Source organism: Scyliorhinus canicula, chromosome 7 (assembly GCF_902713615.1).
Source record: "Scyliorhinus canicula chromosome 7, sScyCan1.1, whole genome shotgun sequence".
NCBI lineage: Eukaryota > Metazoa > Chordata > Chondrichthyes > Carcharhiniformes > Scyliorhinidae > Scyliorhinus > Scyliorhinus canicula.
This window is the reverse complement of record NC_052152.1, coordinates 209,336,743-209,361,224: the sequence shown is the minus strand read 5'-3', so window position 1 is coordinate 209,361,224 and position 24,482 is coordinate 209,336,743. Positions and strand designations below refer to the sequence as shown.

The window sequence follows — 24,482 nt, the reverse complement described above, 5'->3', positions numbered from 1 at the left end:
CCACGCACACACGGGGAGGATGTGCAGACTCCGCACAGACAGTGACCCGAGCCGGAATCGAACCTGGGACCCTGGAGCTGTGAAGCGATTGTGCCATCCACAATGCTACCGTGCTGCCCTGCAATGCTACTGTGCTACCGTGGGTGCGATTTCATAGAACATAAAACAGTACAGCACAGAACAGACCCTTCGGCCCTCGATGTTGTGCCGAGCATTGTCCGAAACCAAGATCAAACTATCCCACTCCCTGTCATTCTGGTGTGCTCCATGTGCCTATCCAATAACCGCTTGAAAGTTCCTAAAGTGTCCGACTCCCCTGTCACAGCAGGCAGTCCATTCCACACCCTAACCACTCTCTGAGTAAAGAACCTACCTCGGACATCCCTCCTACATCTCCCACCCTGAACCTTATCGTTATGTCTCCTTGTAACAGCTACATCCACCCGAGGAAATAGTCTCTGAACGTCCACTCTATCTATCCCCCTCACCATCTTATAAACTCCTATTAAGTCGCTTCTCATCCTCCTCCGCTCTAAAGAGAAAAGTGAAAAGAATGCTGAGAGGAGAAAAGATGTTCAAGATCCTAAGTAGTATGAACAGGGTAAATAATGAGAAATTGTTTCTCTCAAGAGAGCATCAAGAACCAGAGGGCACAGATTCAAACTAATTGGAAAAAGGAGTAATAGTGATGAGGAATGGTTTTATTGCCCAGAGGGTAGGTGGAGCCTGGAACAAACCTCCTGAGAGGGTGGTGGAGGCAGGTTTGAGCAAGATATTCAAAATGGAATTGGACTGCTATCTAAAAAGAATGTACAACATTATGGGGATAAGGCAGGGGAGTGGGACTCGATGGGCTGAATGGCCTCCTTCTGCACTGTAGGGATTCTATGATTGGCCACGCTTGGGTCACTGTCTGTGCGGAATCTGCACGTTCTCCCCGTGTCTGCATGGGTTTCCTCCGGGTGCTCCGGTTTCCTCCCACAAGTCCTGAAAGACGTGCTTGTTAGATGAATTGGACATTCTGAATTCTCCCTCTGTGTACCTGAACAGGTGCCGGAATGTGGCGACTAGGGGCTTTTCACAGTAACTTCATTGCGGTGTTAATGTAAGCCTACTTGTGACAATAAAGATTATTAAATTGTCCCTCAGTGCCCAAAGATGTGCAGGTTAATGGGTTTACGGGAATAGAGAGGGGGAGTGGACTTATGTAAGGTGCTCTTTCGGAGGGTTGATGCAGCCTCAATTGGCCGAATGGCCTCCTTCTGCACTGTAGGGATTCTATGGAGTTTGGTCCCCCACCCCCAACCCTTGGCACCACCCTACCTTTGGGCGATCCGGCTGAGGAGCCCCAGCAGTGAAGGTTTAGAGAAGGATTTTGTAAACAAATATACATTGAGCATACAAAGTTTCCCTGACCCAGTCACGATCCCCATTTACTACATCATGCATTGTAACTTGTTGTCTCACCTCCTTCTGCACTGTGCGCAAGGCCAGTATCTTCTCAATGACAGCAGATTCATCTTCCTCCTGGTTCTCCTGTAACAGATGACAACACATGGTCAGACAATGACGTACAATACTTCCACTGCATGGCAGGGTTTGGGAAAAAGAAAGTTGCATTGGCCACGCTAAACTGCCCACAGTGTCCAAAAAGTTAGGTTGGGTTGCGGGGATATAGGGTGGAGACGTGGGTTTGGGTGGGGTGCTCCTTCGAGGGGCCGGTGCAGACTTGATGGGCCGAATGACCTCCTACTGCACTACAAATTCTATGATAATCTATGAAAACAAAGTAATGTGGCGGTTATTTACAGGCTATTGTAGCCCTTCATGTACAAACGTCTAAAACAATTTGCCAATGTAAATGGAGGGTCCTCAAAGGCCATAGAACTCTGATTTCTTCACATGCACAATTGCAACATCCGATCATAGAATGTACAATGCAGAATGTACAATGCAGGAGGCCATTCAGCCCATCGAGTCTGCACCAGCTCTTAAGCTCAAGCCTCCATCTATCCCTGTAGCCCAGTAATCCCACCTAACCTTTTGGACACTAAGGGCAATTTATCATGAGCAATCCACCTAACCTGCACATTTTTGGACTGTGGGAGGAAACCCGAGCACCTGGAGGGAACCCACGCAGACACGGGGAGGACAGCCACCTGATGCAGGAATTGAACCTGGGTCCCTGGCGCTGTGAGACAGCAGTGATAACCACTGTGCTGCCAATGTAAATGGAGGGTCCCCAAAAGCCATGGAACTCAGATTTCTTACGATGCACAATTGCAACATCTGATCATCAAGAGAGAGGTTAACATTTTGCAATAAAGAGCTGTACAGATAGAAATGCAAGGAAATTAGGAACAGGAGAAGGTCTTTCAGTCCCTCAATGCTGCTCCTCCATTCAAAAACATCATGGCTGACCTTACCGTATTTACTCACCATTGCTCCATATCCCTTGATAGCCTTACCCAATCAAACTTTAAGAGTTCTAATCAACCCGCAGCATCCACAGCCTTTTGGAAGGAAGGATGTGGTGGGGACGAAAGTTTTTAGCCATCTGCTATCCTCTTCCCGATTTCACTGCTGAATGGCCCAGCAAGATGGTGCCTTCCGGTTCTGGACTCCCCCACCAGAGGAAATATGTTCTCATCCCATCTACCCTATCAAATCTTTTCCCTTAAATTCCTTGATTAGACCATCTCCTCGATCTTCTATAGTCAAGGGAATCCAAGGGTAAGCTATGCAATCTAACTTCATAATTTAAACCCTTGAATCCTTAGTATTATTCTGGTTTTATGATGCTGCACCCATTGAAAGGAATTTTGGTCAAATGGGGATACCGTGCATTTGCTCATGTGCAGTGCAGACTCCTTCTTTTGTACACCTCGATTCAAGCTACCCATGATCCGCCTTTTCTTTAAGGAGAATAATCCTCTTCCAATCACTGGAGTATGAAAAGTCTTTCCAGGTTCAACCCTCGTTGAAAGCTTTACTCAGAGTACTGCAAATGGCAATTAAATAATAGCAGATAAATCATTCTACAGTTGAAGTCATCCCTGTGACTCTGGGCCAGTGTTAGTAACTCACCAACGTACAATAACCTCCATTTGTGTTGATGATCTGGTGTAAGGCCATTGACTTGAAATGTTAATTCACTTCCACAAATGCTGCCTGACCTCCTTAGTATTTCCGGCATTTTCTGTTTTTATTCCAGTTAATTAGCATGGGGAAATCAAATAAAATGTGCCACATTGCAAACTGTAAAACAAGGGTGCCCAGGAGAATAACTAGAATGATGCCAGGGACGAGGGACTTCAATTATGTGTGGAAAATGAGGATGCTGGGAATAAGGGGAACATGTAAACGTGATGTACTTGGAGTTCCAAAAGATATTTGATACGGTGCCACATCAAAGGTAAGAGCACATGGTGTAGTGGGTAACAGATTAGCATGGATAAAGGATTGGTTAACAGGAAGCAGAGATTAGGGATAAATGGGTCTCTGTTGGGTTGGCAGGTTGTAACTAGAGTGACACAGGGATCTGTGCTGGGGCCTCCACTAGTTACAATTTATGTCAACAACATGGATTAAGGGACCAAATTTATGGTAACTAAATTTGACAATGATACAAAGATAGTTGTCAAGTATCTCAAACAACGACGAATCAGACTACAGGAGGGAGATAAATCACTTGGTTGCATGGTGTACCGAAAACAACCTCTCTCTAAATGTTGGAAAGACCAAGGAACTGATCATCGACTTCAGGAAGCGTAGCACGCCACACACTCCCGTCTGCATCAATGGTTCCGAAGTGTGATGGTCGATAGCTTTAAGTTCCTGGGGGTCACCATCACCAACAGTCTGTCCTGGTCTATTCACGTTGATGCAACAGTCAAGAAAGCCCAACAACGGCTCTACTTCCTACAGAAACTAAAGAAATTTGACATGTCTGCATCAACTCTCTCAAACCTCTACAGATGTGCGATAGAGAGCATCCTATCTGGCTGCATCACAGCCTGGTATGGGAACTGCTCGGTCCAAGATTGCAAGAAACTGCAGAGTGTGGTGAACTGAGCCCAACGCATCACACAAACTTGCCACCCGCACATTGATTCTGTCTACACCTCCCGCTGCCTTAGGATGGCAGACAGCATTATCAGTGACCCCTCCCACCCAGGCATTGCCTTCTTCCAGACCCTTCCATCAGGCAGAAGGTACAGAAGTCTGAAGACCCGCACATCCAGACATAGGAACAGCTTCTTCCCCACAGCTACAAGACTCCTCAACGACTCCCCCTCGGACTGATCTGTTCCCTGTAAGAACACTATTCACGACGCCCTATGCTGCTCTTGCTCATGTATTTGCTTTGTTTGGCCCCTTGTTCCGCACTGTAACCAATCACTGTTTGTCAATGTACCATTTGTCAATGTTCTTTGCTGATTATTTTTTTTGTCTACTATGTACGTTCCCTTGGCTGCAGAAAAATTATTTTCACTGTACTTCGGTACATGTGACAATAAATCAAATCAAAAAAATCAAATTAAAAAATCAAAATCAATTAAGTTCTAATTAAGAAAGCAAGTTGCATGGAGGGGTAAAGAGTTTAGAAAGGGATGTAGATAAGTTAAAAGTAGTGGTCACAAATTTGGCACTCTGATAGGAAGAATAGAAAAGCAATATACTATTAAAACAGAGAGAGTTGGAGAACTCAGTGGTAGAGGGATCTGGGTGTCCTGGTACATGAATCATGGATGGTTATTTGCAGGTTCTGCTAGTGATTAGGAAAGCAAATTGGTGTTTATTAAAAGGGGAATGGAATATAAAAGTAGAGAGGTTTTACTGCAGCTATTCCAGAGCCTTGGTGAGATCACATCTAAATTATGGTGTACAGTTTCGGTCTCATTATTTAAAAAATAGCCACAGTTTCGAGATGTTCAATTGACTCATTCCTGGGAAATAGGCTTATCTGATGAAAAAAGGTTGAACAGTTTGTGCCTATAGCCATTGGAGTTTGGAAGAATGAGAGGTGATCTTATTGAGATATATAGGCTGGTCATGCGGGCGGGATCTTCCAGTTCCGCTGACAGCACATCCATGTCGTGGGTTTCCCAGTGGTGGCAGGTGCATTCGATGGGACATCCCGCTGCCAGCCAATGGCTGCCGCCTCCGTGAAACATGTAGCGGGTTGGACAGAAAAACGTGGCCATAACATCCTGAGGGGACCTGATAGGGTCGATACTGGAAGGATATCTCTCGTGGGCAAGAGCAGAACTTGGGGACAGAGTTTAAGAACAAGACGTCTCCTTATAAGGCGGCTATGAATTTTTTTTTTTTTTTTACTCGTGTTGTTTGTCTGTGGAATTTTCTTCCCCAGAAAGCAGTGGAGCCTGGGTTATTAATCAGCCATAACCTTATTGAATGGTAGAGCGGGCTCAAACCGCCAAACAGTCTATTCCTAACTTCTCTGCTCACCGTAGAGCAGAGACGGTTACAGGAAGGTTATGGGAATGGAAGGTTATGGGAAGTGGTTAGCACAGCTGCCCTCACCCAGCGTCAGGGAGCCATGTTCAATTCCAGCCTTGGGTGACTGTGTGGAGTTTGCACTTTCTCCGTGTCTGCGTGGGTTTCTTCCGGAAACAAGGCAAAACGGAGACGCCTGATGAGGCCCCGTGTGTACCGACCCCGCTTGTCGTACCAGGACCTCACGGACCGGGCATGCAAGAGACGACTCTGGATGAGCCGGGAAATCGTGGCAAACATCTGCCACCTGATGGCACACCTGGCACCGCGTGGCACTGGGGGAGGACACCTTCTCCCCGTGGCCGTCAAAGTTACGGTGGCCCTGAACTTCTATGCCACGAGGTCATTCCAGGCGCCGAGTGAGGACCTGTCCGGCATCTCGCAGGCATCGGTGCATCCATGCAGTGACGGCGCCCTATATGCCATTGTGGACCGCTACAGCGAGTTCCCTGTGCACCGGGCCAGCCAGGATGTCTGGGCAGTGGGCTTCGCTGCCGTGGCCAGGATGCCCATGGCCTAGGGGGCGATCGATGGGATGCACGTCGCCATGCTGCCACCTGCGGATAACAGGGCCGTGTTCACAAATAGGAAGCGGACCTATTCCATGAACGTTCAGGTGGTCTGTGACCAGCGCATGAGGATCATGCACGTCTGCGCCCTGTACCAGGGCAGTGTACATGACTCATCCGTATTTGAGCAATCTTTCATCCCCACCATGTTCGAGGGACGCCCCCTCCCCGGCTGAGGGGCTGGTTGCTGGGTGACAGGCGTTACCCGTTGCAGTCGTGGCTGATGACGCCTATACGGAGTCCACAGACTGATGCGGAGAACCGTTGCAACGATGCCCATGCAGCGACCAGGGGTGTGATAAGAGACGTGCTTTGGGCTGCTGACGATGCGTTTCAGGTGCCTGGCCGGCTCTGGAGAGCCCTCCAGTACCCGTCAGGTAGGATTGGCGGCATCGTTGTGGTCTGCTGCGACCTGCACAACATAGCCCAGCAGAGGGGCGATGTGCTGCAGGCAGAGATGGGGTAAGGGGAGGAACAGAAAGACGAGGCGCAGACATCCTCAGATGAGGAGGATGGGGGCAATGGTCAGGACAGACGGGCTGGACATGGACGGGAGGCTGCCCACCAATACCCGCTGGGCCAGCGGGCACGGGACAGGCTGATAGCCGGTCAGTTCACGGACTAGGTGGGGCATGGGAATTGTGGAGTATGGGCACAAGCTGCACACCACGGCACCAGCCTATCACCCTCACCCCACCCACCCAACAGCAACCACCCTCGCCCCACCCACCCAACACCAACCACCCGCATGCATACCACCCCTCCATTGCACGTCCACCTGCGACACAACGGGCCGGTGGAAGCGTGTCTATTTCCGGCCATGGAGGACGATGACAACCCGCCCTGCGATGAACTCTGGGCTCTACATCATTGGACAATGTCTGACCCATAGCCACAGTACCACCCTCCATCCGGACCGTCCCTGCATGCAGCCGTAACACTGCAGCGCACAGTCCCATCGTCTGCCTGGGGGGGGGGGGGGGGGAGACGGACACGGAACGGGCCCCAGCACCTCCTCCTCCCTCGGGGTGCCCGATAGCCCCCGGGCCTCTACATGGGTTGGGCATGTGAACGGACCGAGCACCTGACCTGACCCCCCCCCCCCCCGACACCTGGCGCTGCCAGTCCTTGGGGAAGCTGGTACAGGAATTGAACTGTGCTGCTGGCCTGGCTTGGTCTGCTTTAAAAGCCAGCGATTTAACCCTGTGCTAAACCAGCCCCCAAAGATGCATTTATATTGCATCTTGAACATAGTAAAATGTTCCAAGGTCTTCATGAGGATGTAACCCAGCAAAAGTAGACACCGTCATGTACAGAGGAATTAGAACAAAAGACCGAGATGGGATGGATCTTAAATAATTCTTCAAATGGACAGCTAAAAGTAGAATTCCAGAGCTCATTGCCGCAGCAGTTTATAAACACGCAGGTAAGCTGATTAAGACAGAGATCGAGTCATGTGAAACATTACACAGCAGCCCTGAAAACAGTATTTCAAAACTAACTCAAACCTAGGTATTGGCTCTTGACATGTTGAAAGCCCCCAACGAGATCACTGAAAGTACCCCCTTATTCAATATTGTCAAAAACATGCTAAAAATAGACATATTTGTGTATGACACAGTCATGTCAGGCATTAGTTCAATGCTCTTTAAACTGGATAACAGATTGATCAAACCTAATTTGACAGACTTCTTGGACTATACACAATGGCCCTATTTTATATTCTGAGAATCTGCAGACTGGAATTTTTTCAAGATTGTAGGTTTTTCAGGTGTCTCATGCAACGCAAAGAACTAACGCAGTAGCATCCTCCTGAATTTCAGCAGAAACTCGACATTAAATTAGGTGAAACCCATTGTTGTTTAGGTTATATGAAAACCATCAAAATACCAATATTATCTTGAATTTTGGATGAAGGATCGCCTGTGAGGAGGGAGGGCCATTGCACACAGTCAATGACGCAATGCCATACAAAGACAGACACATGGGCCATACACTGACTGGAGAATTCCAGGGTAAAAGGTTAAAAACATTCCAATCACTTCAAAGTTCGACAAACAAATCCTGAGTCCAATCTGCAACATCTGCTCCAATTATTCATCATTGGAGCCATTTCACCTACAAAAATATGGATCAATCTAGACTCCGATTCAAATGCAAGTCTGGACCAAAAGAAAACCTTTAGCCTTCACCACCACTGTGCTCATCCAAGACATCCTAATTAGACACCATGCCTGATTGGAAGGGATCACTAACACATCCATCACCAACAGCCAGCCGCTCTACCGCAACTTTGTGCTCCTTCTGCGACATCGTGGTCCTCATACAGAACCGAGTGCTAACTATTTGAATGCTTTGAAAACATGACCCAAACCCTCCCCCAAAGGTTCGGTGAATTAGTGACATCCCTATCTGCTCTCTACTTAAGCATCTTACCGTCGTCTGGTTTCCTTTCTGTGAGGACCCAGAGTTCGGAGAAGTCCGACCTGCTCCCAGTACAGCAATTGTTTCACCGGCATCATCGACAACTTTGAAGTCCAAGTCTTCATTGTACTTCCTTCGTTTTACTTGCCGGCCTGATCGTCGCTTCTACCAAATAAACAAGAAACTTGCGTCATTAAGACAGCATCTCAGAAACTGTCACAACTACGCTAAACACAGTCTATACAGCTTAGCGTGGGCGAGGGGGCTGGGCCAATGCCAGAATGCTGCACTCCAAGGGGTGATTAGACTCAAACTTTGGCTGCCTGATAAAAGGAGCCCATCTTATTTAGAAAGCCCAATAACTACCATCTCCATCGTTCTTCATCAACTCCAACTGTCTACAGATACACGTGTGCTCTTCCTCATTTATTCCTTTCATCAATCCCGTTCCAAATGTCCACTTAATTTCTGAGGGTGCAGGCTATTTCTTCAGGCAGTTTGTTTATTCCAGCTGGTCTTCCAGTTACAATGGGTCCCTTGAAAGTTAACATTGGCAAGTTTAAAAAAATATCCTGCTCACATCAACTAACTTCCACAGCACAGCACACTCCTGGGGTCAAAATAGCAGTAATAATAAGGCCATGCTCCTGTAAATAGACCCCGATACCCTCGACCTCCTATCATCACCTGCCTCCCCAATCAACTGATATTAATGGTTACACTTTCCCACAAATCCTCAATGAGCTGCAAAACAAAGTGCATGTCCTTGAACTATAAGTTTGTATTGTTGAAATAAAATGATAAATTATCTGAGAATATAGCACAAGTCTTCGCTCACGGTACAATTAAACTATAAAACTGTCTTGCTCATCCTCAATAATGGTATTAAGACCATTGACTGTATCAATGGCATTCATGGTTACATAGAATGTATCGCACAGCAATGAGCCAATCACTACAACTGTCTGTGCCACTGTTTCTGTTCCACACTAGCCTGCTCGCACCGTTTTTCACCTCACCCCATCAACATATCCTTCTATATCTTTCTTCATCTTGCATTCATCTAGCTTCCACTTAAATGCATTGTTGCTATTCACCTCATGTACATCTTATAGTGGACATGAGTGCATATCTACTTTCCCATCGTTCTTGGAGCAAAGACATTTCTCCTGAATCCCCAAGTGGATTTTTTTAGTGATTTAGTCTATTTAAGGCCCCATATTTGGTCTCACTCACAAGTTCAAACATCTTCTCCACATCTATCAAACCCTTCCAGGATTTGAAAGGCCTTGTTCCAATCACCTCTCAACTCTTGCTTTGTTAGAGAATAGAACCCAAGTCTGTTCAATTTTTCCTGATAGTTGACATTAGCCAATGTATTCTACAATTCTAGACATATTTTAATCTCCAAGTATTCATCCCACAAATCCACCCTCTTCAATATATTTAGGGTAGAAAACGTCACAGTTGTGAGATGTTCTCCAGATCATGGTTCATTCAGCTGGACACACCACCCCAAAAAGAAGAGCACATGGACGAGGTGCAGCAATTGGCGTTTTGTCTTTCTGTCATGGCAATGCGATCAATTTCAACCAAACCTGGAACAGAGGCTGATGAGGTGGCACTACTTCTGACAGCCACCAGATTCTAGAAGTACTTTCACTCCAACTTTTAAAGCGGCTTGGTGGTTTCAACCAGACTTAAAGCAGTTCCTCATTACTACATGGCGGGAGGTGGACTTTTAGTTGCAGATCCCCCTCTTGAAAATTCTCAATAGTCTCAAGTGTTGCCTTCCACTCTTGACTCGTCAGATAATTCACAGGACGATGAAGATCTTTCCATACTTAGCAAAGAGATGATCCAAAAAGTTTCAACTTAGACTGAGAGAAAACAGCCCAGGTACTGCTTACCGGCAAATCCTATTCCAAGTTATTCAATTTTAGATTCCAAAAACATTTTCAATCCATTTTTTCCTCTTCTATCGCCACTTGCCAATCAAGAACCATCCAATTCATCGCAGACCTATAAAACTACCCACTAAACCAATAAGCTTCACAATTTTGACACACATCAGATCCCACTGTAAACACGTACATACATATATGCATGCACATTTAGACGTACACATATATCTATCCTCAGATAATGCAAAAATCAGAAGTTGCTCAAAATTAAAACAAAGCAAGTGAGCAAATAGAAAACCTCCCGGTGCATCAGCAAAATAATTTTGTTCACGAGGATCATATTTCCAGTCACTGCTGCAACTAAGAGGCAAGTTTTATGCTCCCTTTACACAGGTCGGTGGTCCAGATTTGCACAAAGCTTCTGCCAACTGAAAATTTTAAAACTCAGATTGATAGTTTTTCCAATAGTAAGAATATTAAGCGATATAGAGCCACAGCAGATAAATGGAGTTGAGACGCAAATCAGTCAATGGCAGAACAGGTGCTAGTGAGGTATGTCCATCTTCTGTTCCTGGGTTCTGATGCACCATTGATATTTGCTAGAATCTTTTCCAAGGCTAATTCTATAGTTTCAAGTTTTAAATTTTGACCTGAAGATTTTCCGCAACAACGAATCGACACAAACTAGAATGTCAATAAAGAACTTGTATTTATATAGCACCTTCAATGTGGTAAAACATCCCAAGGTGTATTAAAGAAAATTGACATCGAACTACGTAAACAGATACTTGAAGAGGTGAGCAAAAGCTTGGTCACAGGGTAGGATTTAAGGGCAGCTTAAAACTTTAAGCTGTTTAATTTTTTTTTAATGAAAAAGTTCAAATCCAAGGCATTTTGTCCGAATGCATTAAGCATTCATTACAAGACGGAAAAAGTAGTAGCACAACGAGAGATAAAGGAGTTGGATAAATGGGTGGACGAGTTTTTGGGGAAGTCTGGTTGCATGGTGATCAAAGCCAGAAGCCTGATGTTTTGAAAAGATAGACAAAATGGAAAAGGATGAGTAACGCTGATAATAAAAGATTGAATAAGAACGGTATGGATGAAGGATCTTGGCACAGAAAAACAGGAAGTGCAATCAATATGGATTGAAATAAAAATAAAAAGGGCAGAGAACACTGGTGGGAATATTAAAACACCCCCTTACAATAACTGTGTTAATAGACAAGAGTATTTTTCAAATATAAATTTAGAGTACCCAATTCTTTTTTGCCCAATTAAGGGGCAATTTAGCATGATCAATCCACCTACCCTGCACATCTTTGGGTTATGGGGTGGGACCCATGCAGACACAGGGAGAATGTGCAAACTCCACACACAGTGAACCCAGATCCTCGGTGCCGTGAGGCAGCAGTGCTAACCACTGTGCCTCCCTTGGTAGACAGACTATTCATCAAGAAATAAGAGGAGTTTCTAACAAAGGTGATACAATAATCTTCACTGGACTAATCAAAATCGGAAAAGGTTGTTTGGAAGGTGAGGTCATTGCATGTATTCAAGACAGTTTCCTCGTACAAGAAGCAACTAGAGTAGAGGCTATATTAGATCTCATTTTGTGTAATGAGACAGGGTTAATTAATAATCTCATAGTAAGGGATTTTGTGGGGAAGAATGATCATAATATGATCATTTCACATCGAGTTTGAGTGAAATGTACTAGTGTAATAAAGTTAAACTCAATTATATAGGTGCGGGGCCGAATTAGCCAACGTAGACTGGGAAGTTAGATTAAATGTGCGATGATAGATTGGCAATTGCAAACATTTGGGGGGGGGGGGGGATAAAAATCAAATTTTTTTTAAAAATGCATTCCATTGAGAAACTAAAGCTCCGTGGGAAAATTTACTCATCTGTGGTCAGAGATTTGGATTGTATTAGGTCAAAAGAGAGGCTTGTGATATTGCCAGGGAAAGTAGTAGGCCTGAGGATTGGCAATATTTCACATAACAAAGAGTGGCCAAAAACTTGACAAAAGGGATCAAATAGAAAGCTGGACAGAAAGTTTAAAAAATGTAACACAGCTTCCAATGCGTAAGAGATGAACTAAAGTAAGCATGGATCTCAGAGTTTGAAACAGCAGAAGTTAGAAGGGGAATAAAGAAATGGCAGGAAGTATAATGGGCTGTTTTGTGTCTGTCACAGTAGAAGAAAAACAAACCAGAAATCGTGGGGAACCAAGGGTCTAGAAAGAGTGAGGAACTTGAGAGTAATTAACATTAGCAAATAAAATGTACTGGAAAAAATTAATGGGCCTAATTAAGGAATTAATTTCCTTAATGAGGAAAAAATTGGGTACTCTAAATTTAAATGTTCAAATCACGTCAGGCTCAGGGACATCTTTGTGGTCTTATTTTCTTCTCTCAGAGAGTTGAGTTGAAAGTCACCAATGGGCTGCACGGGGCACAGCTGTTAGCACTGCTGCCTCAAAGCGCTAGGGGCCCGGGTTCGATTCCAGCTTCAGGTGACTGTTTGTGTGGAGATTGGAAGTTCTCCCCGTGTCTGCGTGTGTTTCCTCCGGATGCGGCTCCGTCCCACAGTCTAAAGGTGTGCAGGTTCGGTGGATTGGACGTTCTCAATTGATCTTTAGTGTCCAAAAGCTTAGGTGGGGTTATTGGGTTACAGGGATAGGGTGGGGCATGGGCCCAGTTACGGTGCTCTTTTGAAGGGTCAGTGCAGACTCGATAGGCCAAATGGCCTCATTCTGCACTGTAGTGATTCTCTGATTCTAACTCCTTGCCACAGAGCGCTGTGGGGCAGAGCCCTTGTGTATATTTAAGGCTGAGATAGATAGATTCTTGGTCAGTAAGCGAATCGAGGGTTATGGGGAAAGGGCAGGAAAGTGAGGAATGTCGGGTCAGCCATGGTCCTATGGAATGGCTGAGAAGGTGCAAGGGGCTGAATGGCCTCCTGCCGTTCCCATGTCATATGGTCTTATGATGTGGAGATGCCGGCGTTGGACTGGGGTGAGCACAGTAAGAAGTCTTACAACACCAGGTTAAAGTCCAACAGGTTTGATTCAAACACAAGCTTTCGGAGCGCAGCTCCTTCCTCAGGTGAATCCTCACCAAACATACCTCGTCATTCACCTGAGGAAGGAGCTGCGCTCCGAAAGCTCGTGTTTGAATCAAACCTGTTGGACTTTAACCTGGTGTTGTAAGACTTCTTAATATGGTCTTATGGCACACAGGAAAACTCAATAAGACACCAAACCTCAAGGAGAGGTTTTGTGACTGAATCAGATGCCTCAGTATCAAGCAGGATGACGTCAGCTACAATAGCCTTGATCACTTCATTTACGTTTTGTAATTTTTCATTAGACTTGCCTTTAGTTTGTGCCAATAGGTAACTGAGTTGAAACAAGCAGAACAGTTCCCTCCCCCCTCCACACTTAAAAGATGAAAGTTACATCTTCTGTTCCATTAACTCAAATAATCTCCACGGAAAATGAAAAGATTTAAAATATCCGAAATCCAAACATGTTGTCAGTTTTGTCAACTTTATATTTGCCAATAACAACTTGCTCCTCAAGCACGCTTCTCATGATTCTCCCTTATGCCAACATCTGGGAACAGGCTCAGGAAGTTACCTGGAATCTGAACAAAATTAATTCACTTTTTTCCCCACTTAAATATTGCTGAAAAGAGACACAAATTGGCAACTTTTTTCAGCAGAAATGATACGATTATGTGTGATTCTGCAATTAGACAGCACTTACTGAACAATTCTGAGTGTGCTAAAAGCTGCACCAATGACCAATTTAAGATAATCAGTCGAGCTCGGAAACTTTAATCACACGCAGCTTTCTTCAGGCTGAGATGATATCTGGAGCTTGCGTCTTGCTAGAAACAACATATATTCATGTGTGCAGGCCTGTTCTCTACAAAGAAAAGGCATATGTTCACGCCTCACACCTTATTTGAATTACCCGGGGCTTAAGCAGTCTAAAGCTCCATGTCGCATTTGCCATGGCAAACTGTTAGCCAGAGCTCGCTTGTCAGCCAATCAGTACCCTTTTCCTGTAGTTTAAATGATTATTTGAAATGTTGTGTTCTTGCCTTTGGCCTGAGTATAAGATGAAAATCTTTAGCAATATGTCTCTCTTTTCAGCAGGGTTCAAGCTCCGTCCTACCAACAGACCGTTTGCAGCTTCACTCAGAAGTCGCCATTCACAAAACAAAGCAGAACCCTACAATCGCACGGCTCAGTTCACTGCATCACCATGTCCCTCTCACAAACACACATACAGAAATCTGTGCCAAAACTTAAAATGCACCCATTATATCAGGTGATTTGAACTAGAGGATCTTGGCAAAATCGCTGTTACAAAGTAAAAACACAGCACACTCCATTTCACTGAGCAACTATCCTCACTTCAACCGACCACTGTGCATTAAAGGAATGTAAAGCAGAAGTAACAAAATAAAAACTGCCGGAAATCAAATAAAAACAAAGTGCTCGAAAAACAGAATTGGCAGAAAAATAACAGTTTGACACTATGGGCCGTTTTTGACTCCCTGTTGCTGCTAAGTAGAGGAATAGTGTCTCACAGAGAAAAACCAACAACATACAGATTTGCCATGACATGCTACTTGCTCAGGTGACATCAGCAAATCAAAGTGAGTATTGACATACTGCCCACGTTCTCAGCAAACACAGTTGTTCAACCACTTCCTAAACTGCCAGAGCCAATCGCTCCCGAGAGCAGGGAGATTCTGGGGAAAATACTGCCTGCACTCGGTCAGGTGGGGTCAGGCAGAATGCTGATTTTTACACCCACCCAATGGGGGCTTTTTAAACTCATCCTGCCAGTCAGGAAAATGACAGGATTGGGTGCAATGTTGGTTTGAGTACACATTCGCTCTCCATTGAAGACGAGTAATATTGGACAGGACAGGTATAAACCAGCATTCCACCTGATTCTTTTGATTTCCCAGCCACTATAGCAGGATAAAATTGCCCTCTTTACTTTTATCTTTAGCACCTTTGTTCTGGTAGCACGCCATCACATATGCAATGCCAGTTATGAAGCTGGTCGCTATAAGCACTGTAGGGTGTGCTCAGTGACTCCCAGCCAGAGTGCAAGCAGCAAACTTTGATCACAACTGTGGAAATGTTGATACTTTTCCCTTTCAATTTTGCAAAAAAGATTCCTGACATTGAATGACATAACCATCGCTGGATCCTCCCCCCACCCCGCTATCAACAGCCTGGAGGCTACCACTGACCAAAAATCTAACTGGGCCAGCCGTATAAATACTGTGGCTGCAAGGGTAAGTCAGAAGCTAGGAATGCTGCAGCGTGTAACTCACTCCTGACTCCACAAAGCCTGAACACCATCTACAGGGCACAAGTTATGTTTTTCTGTAAAGTTTGAAAGTTATGTAATTCAATCTGAAATGAGGATCTTCAATCTAAACAATGGAAAGTTGCAGAATCCCCTGGACCTGATGATCTACATCCCAGAGTGTTGAACGAGATTGCTGCAGAGATAATGGATGTATTAATGGTCATCTTCTCAAATTCTTTTTTTTTTTTATAAAACATTTTATTAGGGTATTTGTAGTTTTTATAATAATAACGATAACAGCAACATAAACATGGCACATAAAACAATTCCAACCCTATCCCGTTCTTCGCACCCTAAAAGTAAGACAGTAGCCTAGCCCCCCCCCCCCCCTCAGATTTCTGCCTCTGCTGACATTTTAATTTTCTCCGAGAAAGTCGACAAATGGCTGCCACCTCCGGACGAACCCTAATATTGACCCTCTCAGGACGAACTTTATTTTCTCAAGACTGAGAAACCCATCCATGTCACTAACCCAGGTCTCTACACTCGGGGGCTTTGAGTCCCTCCACATTAACAGTATCCGTCTCCGAGCTACCAGGGAGGCAAAGGCCAAGACGTCAGCCTCTCTCACTCCCTGGACTCCCGGCTCTTACGACACTCCAAAGATCGCCACGTCTGGACTTGGCATGACTCGTGTTTTAAGTACCGTGGACATAGCCTTAGCAAAGATTGCCAAAGCCCTCTAAGCTTCGGACATGCCTAAAACATGTGGGCATGATTTGCTGGCTCTCCCATGTACCTTACACACCTGTCCTCTACCCCAAAACACTTGCTCATCCGGGCCACCGTCATGTGCGAGCGGTGGACTACCTTGAATTGTATCAGGCTAACCCTGGCACATGATGAGGATGTGTTAACCCTGCTTAAGACATCTGCCCACAGATCCGCCTTTATCTCTCCCCCAGCTCATCTTCCCACTTGCCTTTTAGTTCCTCCAACTCCATAAGTTCTTGGTAGATATCCAATACCTTCCCCTCTCCCACCATGTTCTGGAGACTACCCTGTCCTGTATCTCCCGTGGTGGCAGGAGCGGGAAGGTCGTAACCCGCCTTCTCAGAAAATCCCGTACCTGCAGATATCTAAACCCATTCCCTGCTGGCAATTCAAATTTCTCCTCCAAAGCCTTCAAGCTAGGGAAGCTCCAGTCTATAAATAGATCTCCCACCCTCTCAATTCCTGCTCTCTGCCATCTCCAGAACCCTCCATCCAGTCTACCCGGTATAAACCAATGGTTGTTGTAGATTGGGGCCCAACCCGATGCTCCCTCCACTCTCCTGTATCTCCTCCACTGCCCCCAGACTCTCAGAGCCGCCACTACCACCGGGTTTGTGGCGTATCGGGCTGGCGAAAACAGGAGAAGTGCCGTTATCAGTGCCCCCAAACTGGCGTTCTTACACGATGCCGCCTCTACCGACCCTCCATTACCCACTTCCTAATCATGGCTATATTAGCCGCCCAGTAGTAGTTACAAAAGTTTGATCTTCTAAAATTCTAAAGATTCTGGAATTCTTCCTGTAGATTGGAAGGTGACAAATGTAACCCCACTATTTAGGAAAGGAGGGAGACAGAAAACAGGCGGGAGATAGGGTAGTCTTTCAAAGGGTCAGTACAGACTCAATAGGTCGAATGGCCTCTTTCTCACTGTAGGGATTTTACGACTCTGATTCAATAAAAACAAGGAACTACAGACATGTTAGCCTGACACTAGTAGGGAAAATGCTGGATCCATTATAGAGGATTGTGATAACTGGACATTTAGAAAATAATGGATGATTGGGCAGAGTCAACATGGATTTATAAAAGGGAAGTCATGTTTGATAAATCTGTTGTGAGGTTTTTTTGAAGATGTTACTGGCAGATTAGATAAAGGGGCTACAGGGGTTCACTCAACTGATCCCTGGGATTGTGGGATTGTCCTATTAGGAGAGATTGAAGAGATTAGGCTTGTATTTTAGAGTTTAAGAATGGTGGGGTGATTGAAGCTTACAAAATTCTTACAAGGCTCAACGGTGTAGATGGAGGGAGGATGTTGCCTCTGGCTAGGACATCTAAAACCAGGGACACAATTTCTTCACTCAGAGGATGGTGAGTCTTTGGAATACAGCCCCAAAGGGCTGTGGAGGCTCAATCACTGAGTATGTTCAAGACAGAGATCGATAGATTTCTAGTTATTAGATATTAAGGGATATGGGGATAGTGTGGGAAAATAGCAGAGGAAGATGATCAGCCATTACCTAACTGAATGGCAGAGCAGGCTCAATGCGATGAATGGCCTATCCTGCTCCTATGGTCCGAGGAGTCTGATGGAATACTCTCCCCTTCCCTGCATGATTGTACCCCCAACAAGACTCAAGAAGCTCAACACCATCCAGGACATAGCAGCTCACTTGATTGCTACCCCATCCACACCTTAAATGTTCACTCCCTTCAGCACTGATGCGATGGCAACCACGTGTACCACCTACAGGATGCACTGCAGAAACTCACCAAGGCTTCTTTGACAGAACCTTCTAAACCCACGACCCTACCACCTAGGACATTGGCAGCAGATGGGAACACCACCGCCTGCAGCTTCCCCTCCAGGCCACACACCATCCCGGTCTGAAACTATAATCATTATTCATTCACTGTCCCTGGAACTCTCTTCCTAACACCACTGTGGGTGTACCTACACCATACGGACAGCAGCAGACTTAAGGACAATTAGGGAAGAGCAATGAATGCTGGCCGAGCCAGCGACATCCACATCCCGTAAATTAATTAATTTTTATAAGTTAAAAATACATCCAACACTGTCCACGAGCTCAGGATGCCCAAACCATCTGAAAGTAAATTGTGAACTTTCTTCAAGTGGAGTCAATGCTGTAGGAAACTAAGCAACCAACTTACACACGTCAAGATCCGCAAATCAGTCATTCTTTTTTAATAAATTTAGAGTACCCAATTCTTTTTTTTCAATTAAGGGGCAATTTAGTGTGGCCAATCCACCCAACCTGCACATCTTTTTTTGGGTTGTGGGGGTGAGACCCACGCAGACACCCGGGGGGGGGAATGCGCAAACTCCACACGGACAGTGACCCAGAACCGGGATCGAACCCAGGTCCTCGGTGCTGTGAGGCAGCAGTGCTAACCACTGCGCCACTCCCCAAAAACAGTAATAAGAGAAATGACCAAATAATCTGTTTTAGTAGGAAGCACGGTGGTGCAGTGGTTAGCACTGCAGCCTCATGGCGCAGAGGTCCCAGGTTCCATCCCGGCTCTGGGTCACTCTCTGGAGTTTGCACATTCTCCCCGTGTCTGTGTGGGTCAAACCCCCACAACCCAAAGATGTGCAGGGTCGGTGGATTGGCCATGCTAAATTGCCCCTTAATTGGAAAAAAAAAATGAATTTGGTACTTTAAAAAAAAAACTTTAAGTGTGATCAGTTACCTCCACTTGAGCAATGACTCCGTTTAACTCTTCAAAAAGGCAGGTCAACTCAATCAAACAGTTCTGAGGAATGCATATTAACTTGCATGATGCAAGGATTTTGAGGTAAAAATGTCATTTGAGGCGAAGCCAATCCAAGTGCAGCACGAGGTTTATGGACTCTGTTCCGACAATATCAGACGCTAAATAGAACTCAAATGATCTTGCTCCACATTTCAATTCCTGGGGGTTTTCCACCTTGATGGACAATCTGGACAACTGGAGTCAGCAGACAATACCATCACAGACGATCCCACCTGAGTCCAGGTTTGGTAACACTTGAAGAATTAAGACATTCACCCCTGCAGGAACAGAAGTAGTGACTGATTTTTCTCTTGCTCCGCCAAACTAAATTGTGACACCAAAACACTGCCCTGTACAACATAACAGCACAGACTGTGGATCACCTCCAGCACCTTCTCTAGTCTGTCCATCCAACCAGGCATTGTCCCTGACCTGTGGGCTCCATTATCACCGAGTTGTCCAGTATCATTCTGGGCAATGCAATTACCACATTCTTTTTAATGTCTACACCTATCAATTCCCACCCTTTCCTGTTACATTGGTAGCACAGTGGTTATCACAGTTGCTTCACAGCTCCAGGGTCCCAGGTTTGATTCCCGGCTTGGGTCACTGTCTGTGCCGAGTCTGCACATCCTCCCCGTGTCTGCGTGGGTTTCCACCGGGTGCTCGGGTTTCCTCCCACAGTCCAAAGAAGTGCAGGTTAGGTGGATTAGCCGTGATAAATTGCCCTTAGTGTCCAAAATTGCCCTTAGTGTTGGGTGGGGTTACTGGGTTATGGGGATAGGGTGGAGGTGTGGGCTTGGGTAGGGTGCTCTTTCCAAGAGCCAGTGCAGATTCGATGGTCCAAATGGCCTCCTTCTGCACTGTAAATTCTATGATTCTATGATTTCAAGTTTCTCAAACTCCGACTGGATGAAAGTTTTGAATGACTTCTATTTATGGCCTCTCCTGACTTCATCCGAGCCCAGGAACCTCTCACGATTCACTTGGACAATTCTGGTGATGGGTATCTGGGAGTTGGCTGAAATAACCAGCTTTACCTGTGCATCCGTTAGCTCCTCTGCAGCCTGTGTTGCCTTTGCTGCTAACTGCTCCTGTTCGGAATTCTCCCCCGGAACGCCATTTTTCCTTTTGCCTTTCTTCTTCTTTTCAGTTGGTGTGGGGCCTTGCTCTTTGCTACATAAAAATAATTTTTAGAAAACTTTAACAAAATTATTTTTCTTTTCACATTTTTTAATAAGTATACAATTTAAGACAATTTATCTTTTTACAACTTATTCTTTCACGCTGGTTAGGGAACATTTGTTGCCCCTCCCAAATTGCCCTCGAGAAGGTGGTGGTGAGCTGCCTTCTTGAACTGCTGCAGGCCAAATGGTGTAGGTGCACCCACAGTGTGGGGGGGAGTTTTTTGACCCAGTGACATTGAAGGGACAGCTATAAAGTTCCAAGTCAGGGTGGTGTGCAACTTGGAGGGGAACCTGAAGGTGATAGTGTTCCGATGGTGTTATTGAAGGAAACCTGGTGAGATGCTGCAGTGTGTTTTGTAGACGGTACACGCTGCTGCCACTGTGCATCAATGGTGGAGGGAGTGAATGTTGAAGCTGGTGGACAGGGTGCCAGTCAAACAGGGTGCTTTATTCTGGATGGTATCAAGCTGCTGTACTCATCCAGGCAAGTGGAGAGTATTCCATCACACTGCTGACTTGTGCCTTGTGGACAAGCTTTGGAGAGTCAGGAGGTATGTTACTCTCCACAGAATTCCCACCCTCTGACCTGTTCTTGTAGCCACAGTATTTACTTGAACAACCAATGAACCAAACTAGGGCTCAGGGCAATTACTGCATGATGTCGGTATCTTGTGTTAAACTCATGCATTACAGCTCCAGAATCACAAATTATCAGTCCAGGTTCAGTCATATTATTCTAGCCTCTTTCAAATAGCCAGCATATCGAACAGTTTCCTTCTGTACTCCATCAATCCATGATTCTGTGGGTTAAAATGCTTCGGTTTCAGTCCATGTCAATAATAACTGCATTGATGTAGCACATTTAGCAGGGCAAAATGCTCCACAGTCAAAATCTTACACCAAGTCACACAAAGAAATATTATGCCAGGTGACCAAAAGCTTGTTCAAGAAGTTAGGTTTTATGCAACATCCTAAAGGAAGAGAGCAATGTTTGGGGGGTGAACACCAGAGATTAGGGTCAGCATTCCGCAGAGACCATTCCCTCCGGGACAATCTAGTCCACTCCTCCACCATACCCAGTACCTCTTCTATCAACCATGGCACCTTCCCATGCAATCACAGAAGGTGTAACACCTGCCCCTTTACCTCTTCCATGCTTAACATCCCAGGCCCAAAACATTCATTTCAGGTTAAGCAGCGTTTCACTTGCATCTCTTCCCATTTGGTTTACTGCATTCGCTGCTCCCAATGTGGTCTCCTCTATATCGGAGAGACCAAACACAGACTGGGTGATCATTTTGCTGAGCATCTTCGGTCTGTGCGCATTCAGGACACTGACCTTCCCGTTACTTGCCATTTTAACCAAAGACCCTGCTCACATGCCTGTTCTTGGCCTGCTGCAATGTTCCAGTGAAGCTGAACACAAACTGGAGGAACAACGATGTTCCGGCCTGAACATCGAATTCAACAACTTCAGATGATCAGCTCTACCCCACCTTGATCCATTTGTTTTCATCCCGCATTTTACCATTTCGTTCTTTCGTAATATATATTTAATTCCCCCCCCCCCCCCAACAATCTTATCCACCTTTCTTTCACTTTTCTCCTCTTTGCTTCCCCCTTCCCCTCACCCCACATCCACAGTTTACCCTCTGATGTTCGTTTCCCTGCTGTTTGACCTTTCACATCTTTTGTTCTCTCTGGGGACTGCCATTAGCACTCATTCCCCTTGGTATCTGTGGCCATTAGTACCCGGTTTCCCTGGGTTTCTGTGGCTATGACTCATCTTTCATTCTCACTCGACAGTATAAATATTTCCCACTTTCTCTGTCTGTTAGCTTTGACAATGAGTCACTGGACTCAAAATGTTAGCTCTTTTCTCTCCCTACAGATGCTGCCAGACCTGCTGTGATTTTCCAGCATTTTCTCTTTCATTAGGGCCTAGGTAGCTGAATGTGTGGCCATAAATGGTGGAGTGAATGAAATCAGGCCGGAACTGGAGTCACGTGGAGTATAAACACTAGCATAGGCCGTTGCTGTAATTTATAGTTCATCAGCACTTGGTAGTCAAGACTTACACACAGGGGCTGGTCTCTTTGGCAAAGTACCTGAGGGCAGTCGAGTGTTTAGAATCTGTTTCAGGGTGTGCTATATATAAAACTTAAAAGTTGAATTAAATTATGAAAAGCTAACCCTGCTGAGGGATTCAGTTGACCAACTACAAGAGTCAGTAGTATGATTAGAACATCCTTACTCCAACTCATTGTCCAGGAAATCAAAACTCATGGCCTCCTACAGTGCATCAGAGTTGAACACGTCATTTAAATACTTCCGTATTTTTCTAGTCTTCTTTCCCAATCACTACACCTTTGGCACAGTCCCACATTGTACATCCAATGAAATAGGGCAAGGCTTACCAAAATTACTGCTGAGTGTGATAGGACAACATACTCTGTGCAGTGTCTCCTGGCTAAGCACCCCAAACTTAGTGAACATACCATGCCCTAAAACAGCAATCAGAAATGGGTCTCCTTTTATCCTCCATATCCCATGGGCCTAGAAATGTGAAAGCCTTTTTTCTTTCATTCATAGCATCCACTTCATCTTTCACCATCAGGGTTGACAACAAGACTGACAGAAGACAAAATCGGAGACATTTCCGGCCTAAAGCCAAACAGGAGACATTGAAACTGGCAATTTAAATAAACAAAAACTCTTGGCATGCAGGCATCAGTGGCAAGACTGGCATTTATTGCCCATCCCTAATTATCCTCTGAAGATAGTGACCAAATTTTCCAACTACCGTATCCTGTGTGGTGAAAATACTCCCCATTGTACTATAAGGAAGGGTGCTCCAGGATTTTGAGCGAGCAACAATGAAGGAATGATGATATAGTTCCAAGTCAGGATGGCGTGTGACTAGGAGGGGAACTTGCAGGTAATGATATTGTTGTTCCTGTCCTGCTAGACACAGGAAGGGGCTGTTGAGGTAATCGTGACAAGTTGCTGTACTACATACTGCAGCCTCAGCCTTGTTGCACTGGTGGAAGAGGGAGTAAACACTGAGGGAGGGGCACTAACCAAGGGAACACTTTATCCTGGACGATGCTGAATCTCTAAAGTGCTGATGCAGATGAACACAACTAGGCAAGTGGCAAGTATTCCATCACACTGCTAACCAGAGCCCTGTAGGTGATGGCAAAGCATTGTGGAATCACAGGTAAGCTGATTACAAAATAAACAATCTCTGGTTTTCTACCTGGATTAATATGATTTTTATTCAATCACAGATATTGATTTCTGCTCGGTCAGCATTTACTGTCCATCCCTAACTGTCATAGATCATAGAATTTACAGTACATAAAGCGGCCATTCAGCCCATTGAGGCTGCACCGGCCTGTGATAAGATCACCCTACCTAAGTCTACACCTGCATCCCTATCCCCAATACCCCATCCAACCCATGGACACCAAGGGCAATTGATTTAGCTCACCAGGCTAAATCGCTGGCTTTTAAAGCAGACCAAGCAGGCCAGCAGCACGGTTCGATTCCCGTATCAGCCCCCCCCGGACAGGCGCCGGAATGTGGCGACTAGGGGCTTTTCACAGTAACTTCATTGAAGCCTACTCGTGACAATAAGTGATTTTCATTTCATTTTTCATGGCCAATCCACCTAACCTGCACATCTTTGGACTGTGGGAGGAAACCGGAGCACCCGGAGGAAACCCATGCAGACATGGGAGAACATGCAGACTCCACACAGACAGTGACCAAAGCCGGGAATCGAACCTGGGACCCTAGAGCTATGAAGCCACTGTGCTAACCACTGTGCTACCGTGCCACCCTGGAGAAGGTGGCGGTGATCCGCCTTCTTGAACTGCAGCAACCTATGTGATGTACGTACACCCACAGTGCTGTTTGGAAGGCAGTTCCAGGATTTGGGCCCAACAAAAGAATTGTAATATAATTCGAGGAAGGT

The 24,482-nt window shown here is 45.5% G+C and overlaps 1 protein-coding gene across 1 annotated transcript in view; it reads right to left on the bottom strand.

The window, feature by feature from the left end:
- chd6 (chromodomain helicase DNA binding protein 6) overlaps positions 1 to 24,482 on the bottom strand; it is a 210,252-nt gene that overhangs the window by 123,877 nt on the left and 61,893 nt on the right. Inside the window, 3 exon segments of the mRNA XM_038803834.1 lie at positions 1,468 to 1,536; positions 8,526 to 8,678; positions 20,357 to 20,492. Coding sequence (XP_038659762.1) covers positions 1,468 to 1,536; positions 8,526 to 8,678; positions 20,357 to 20,492 — 358 coding nt within the window.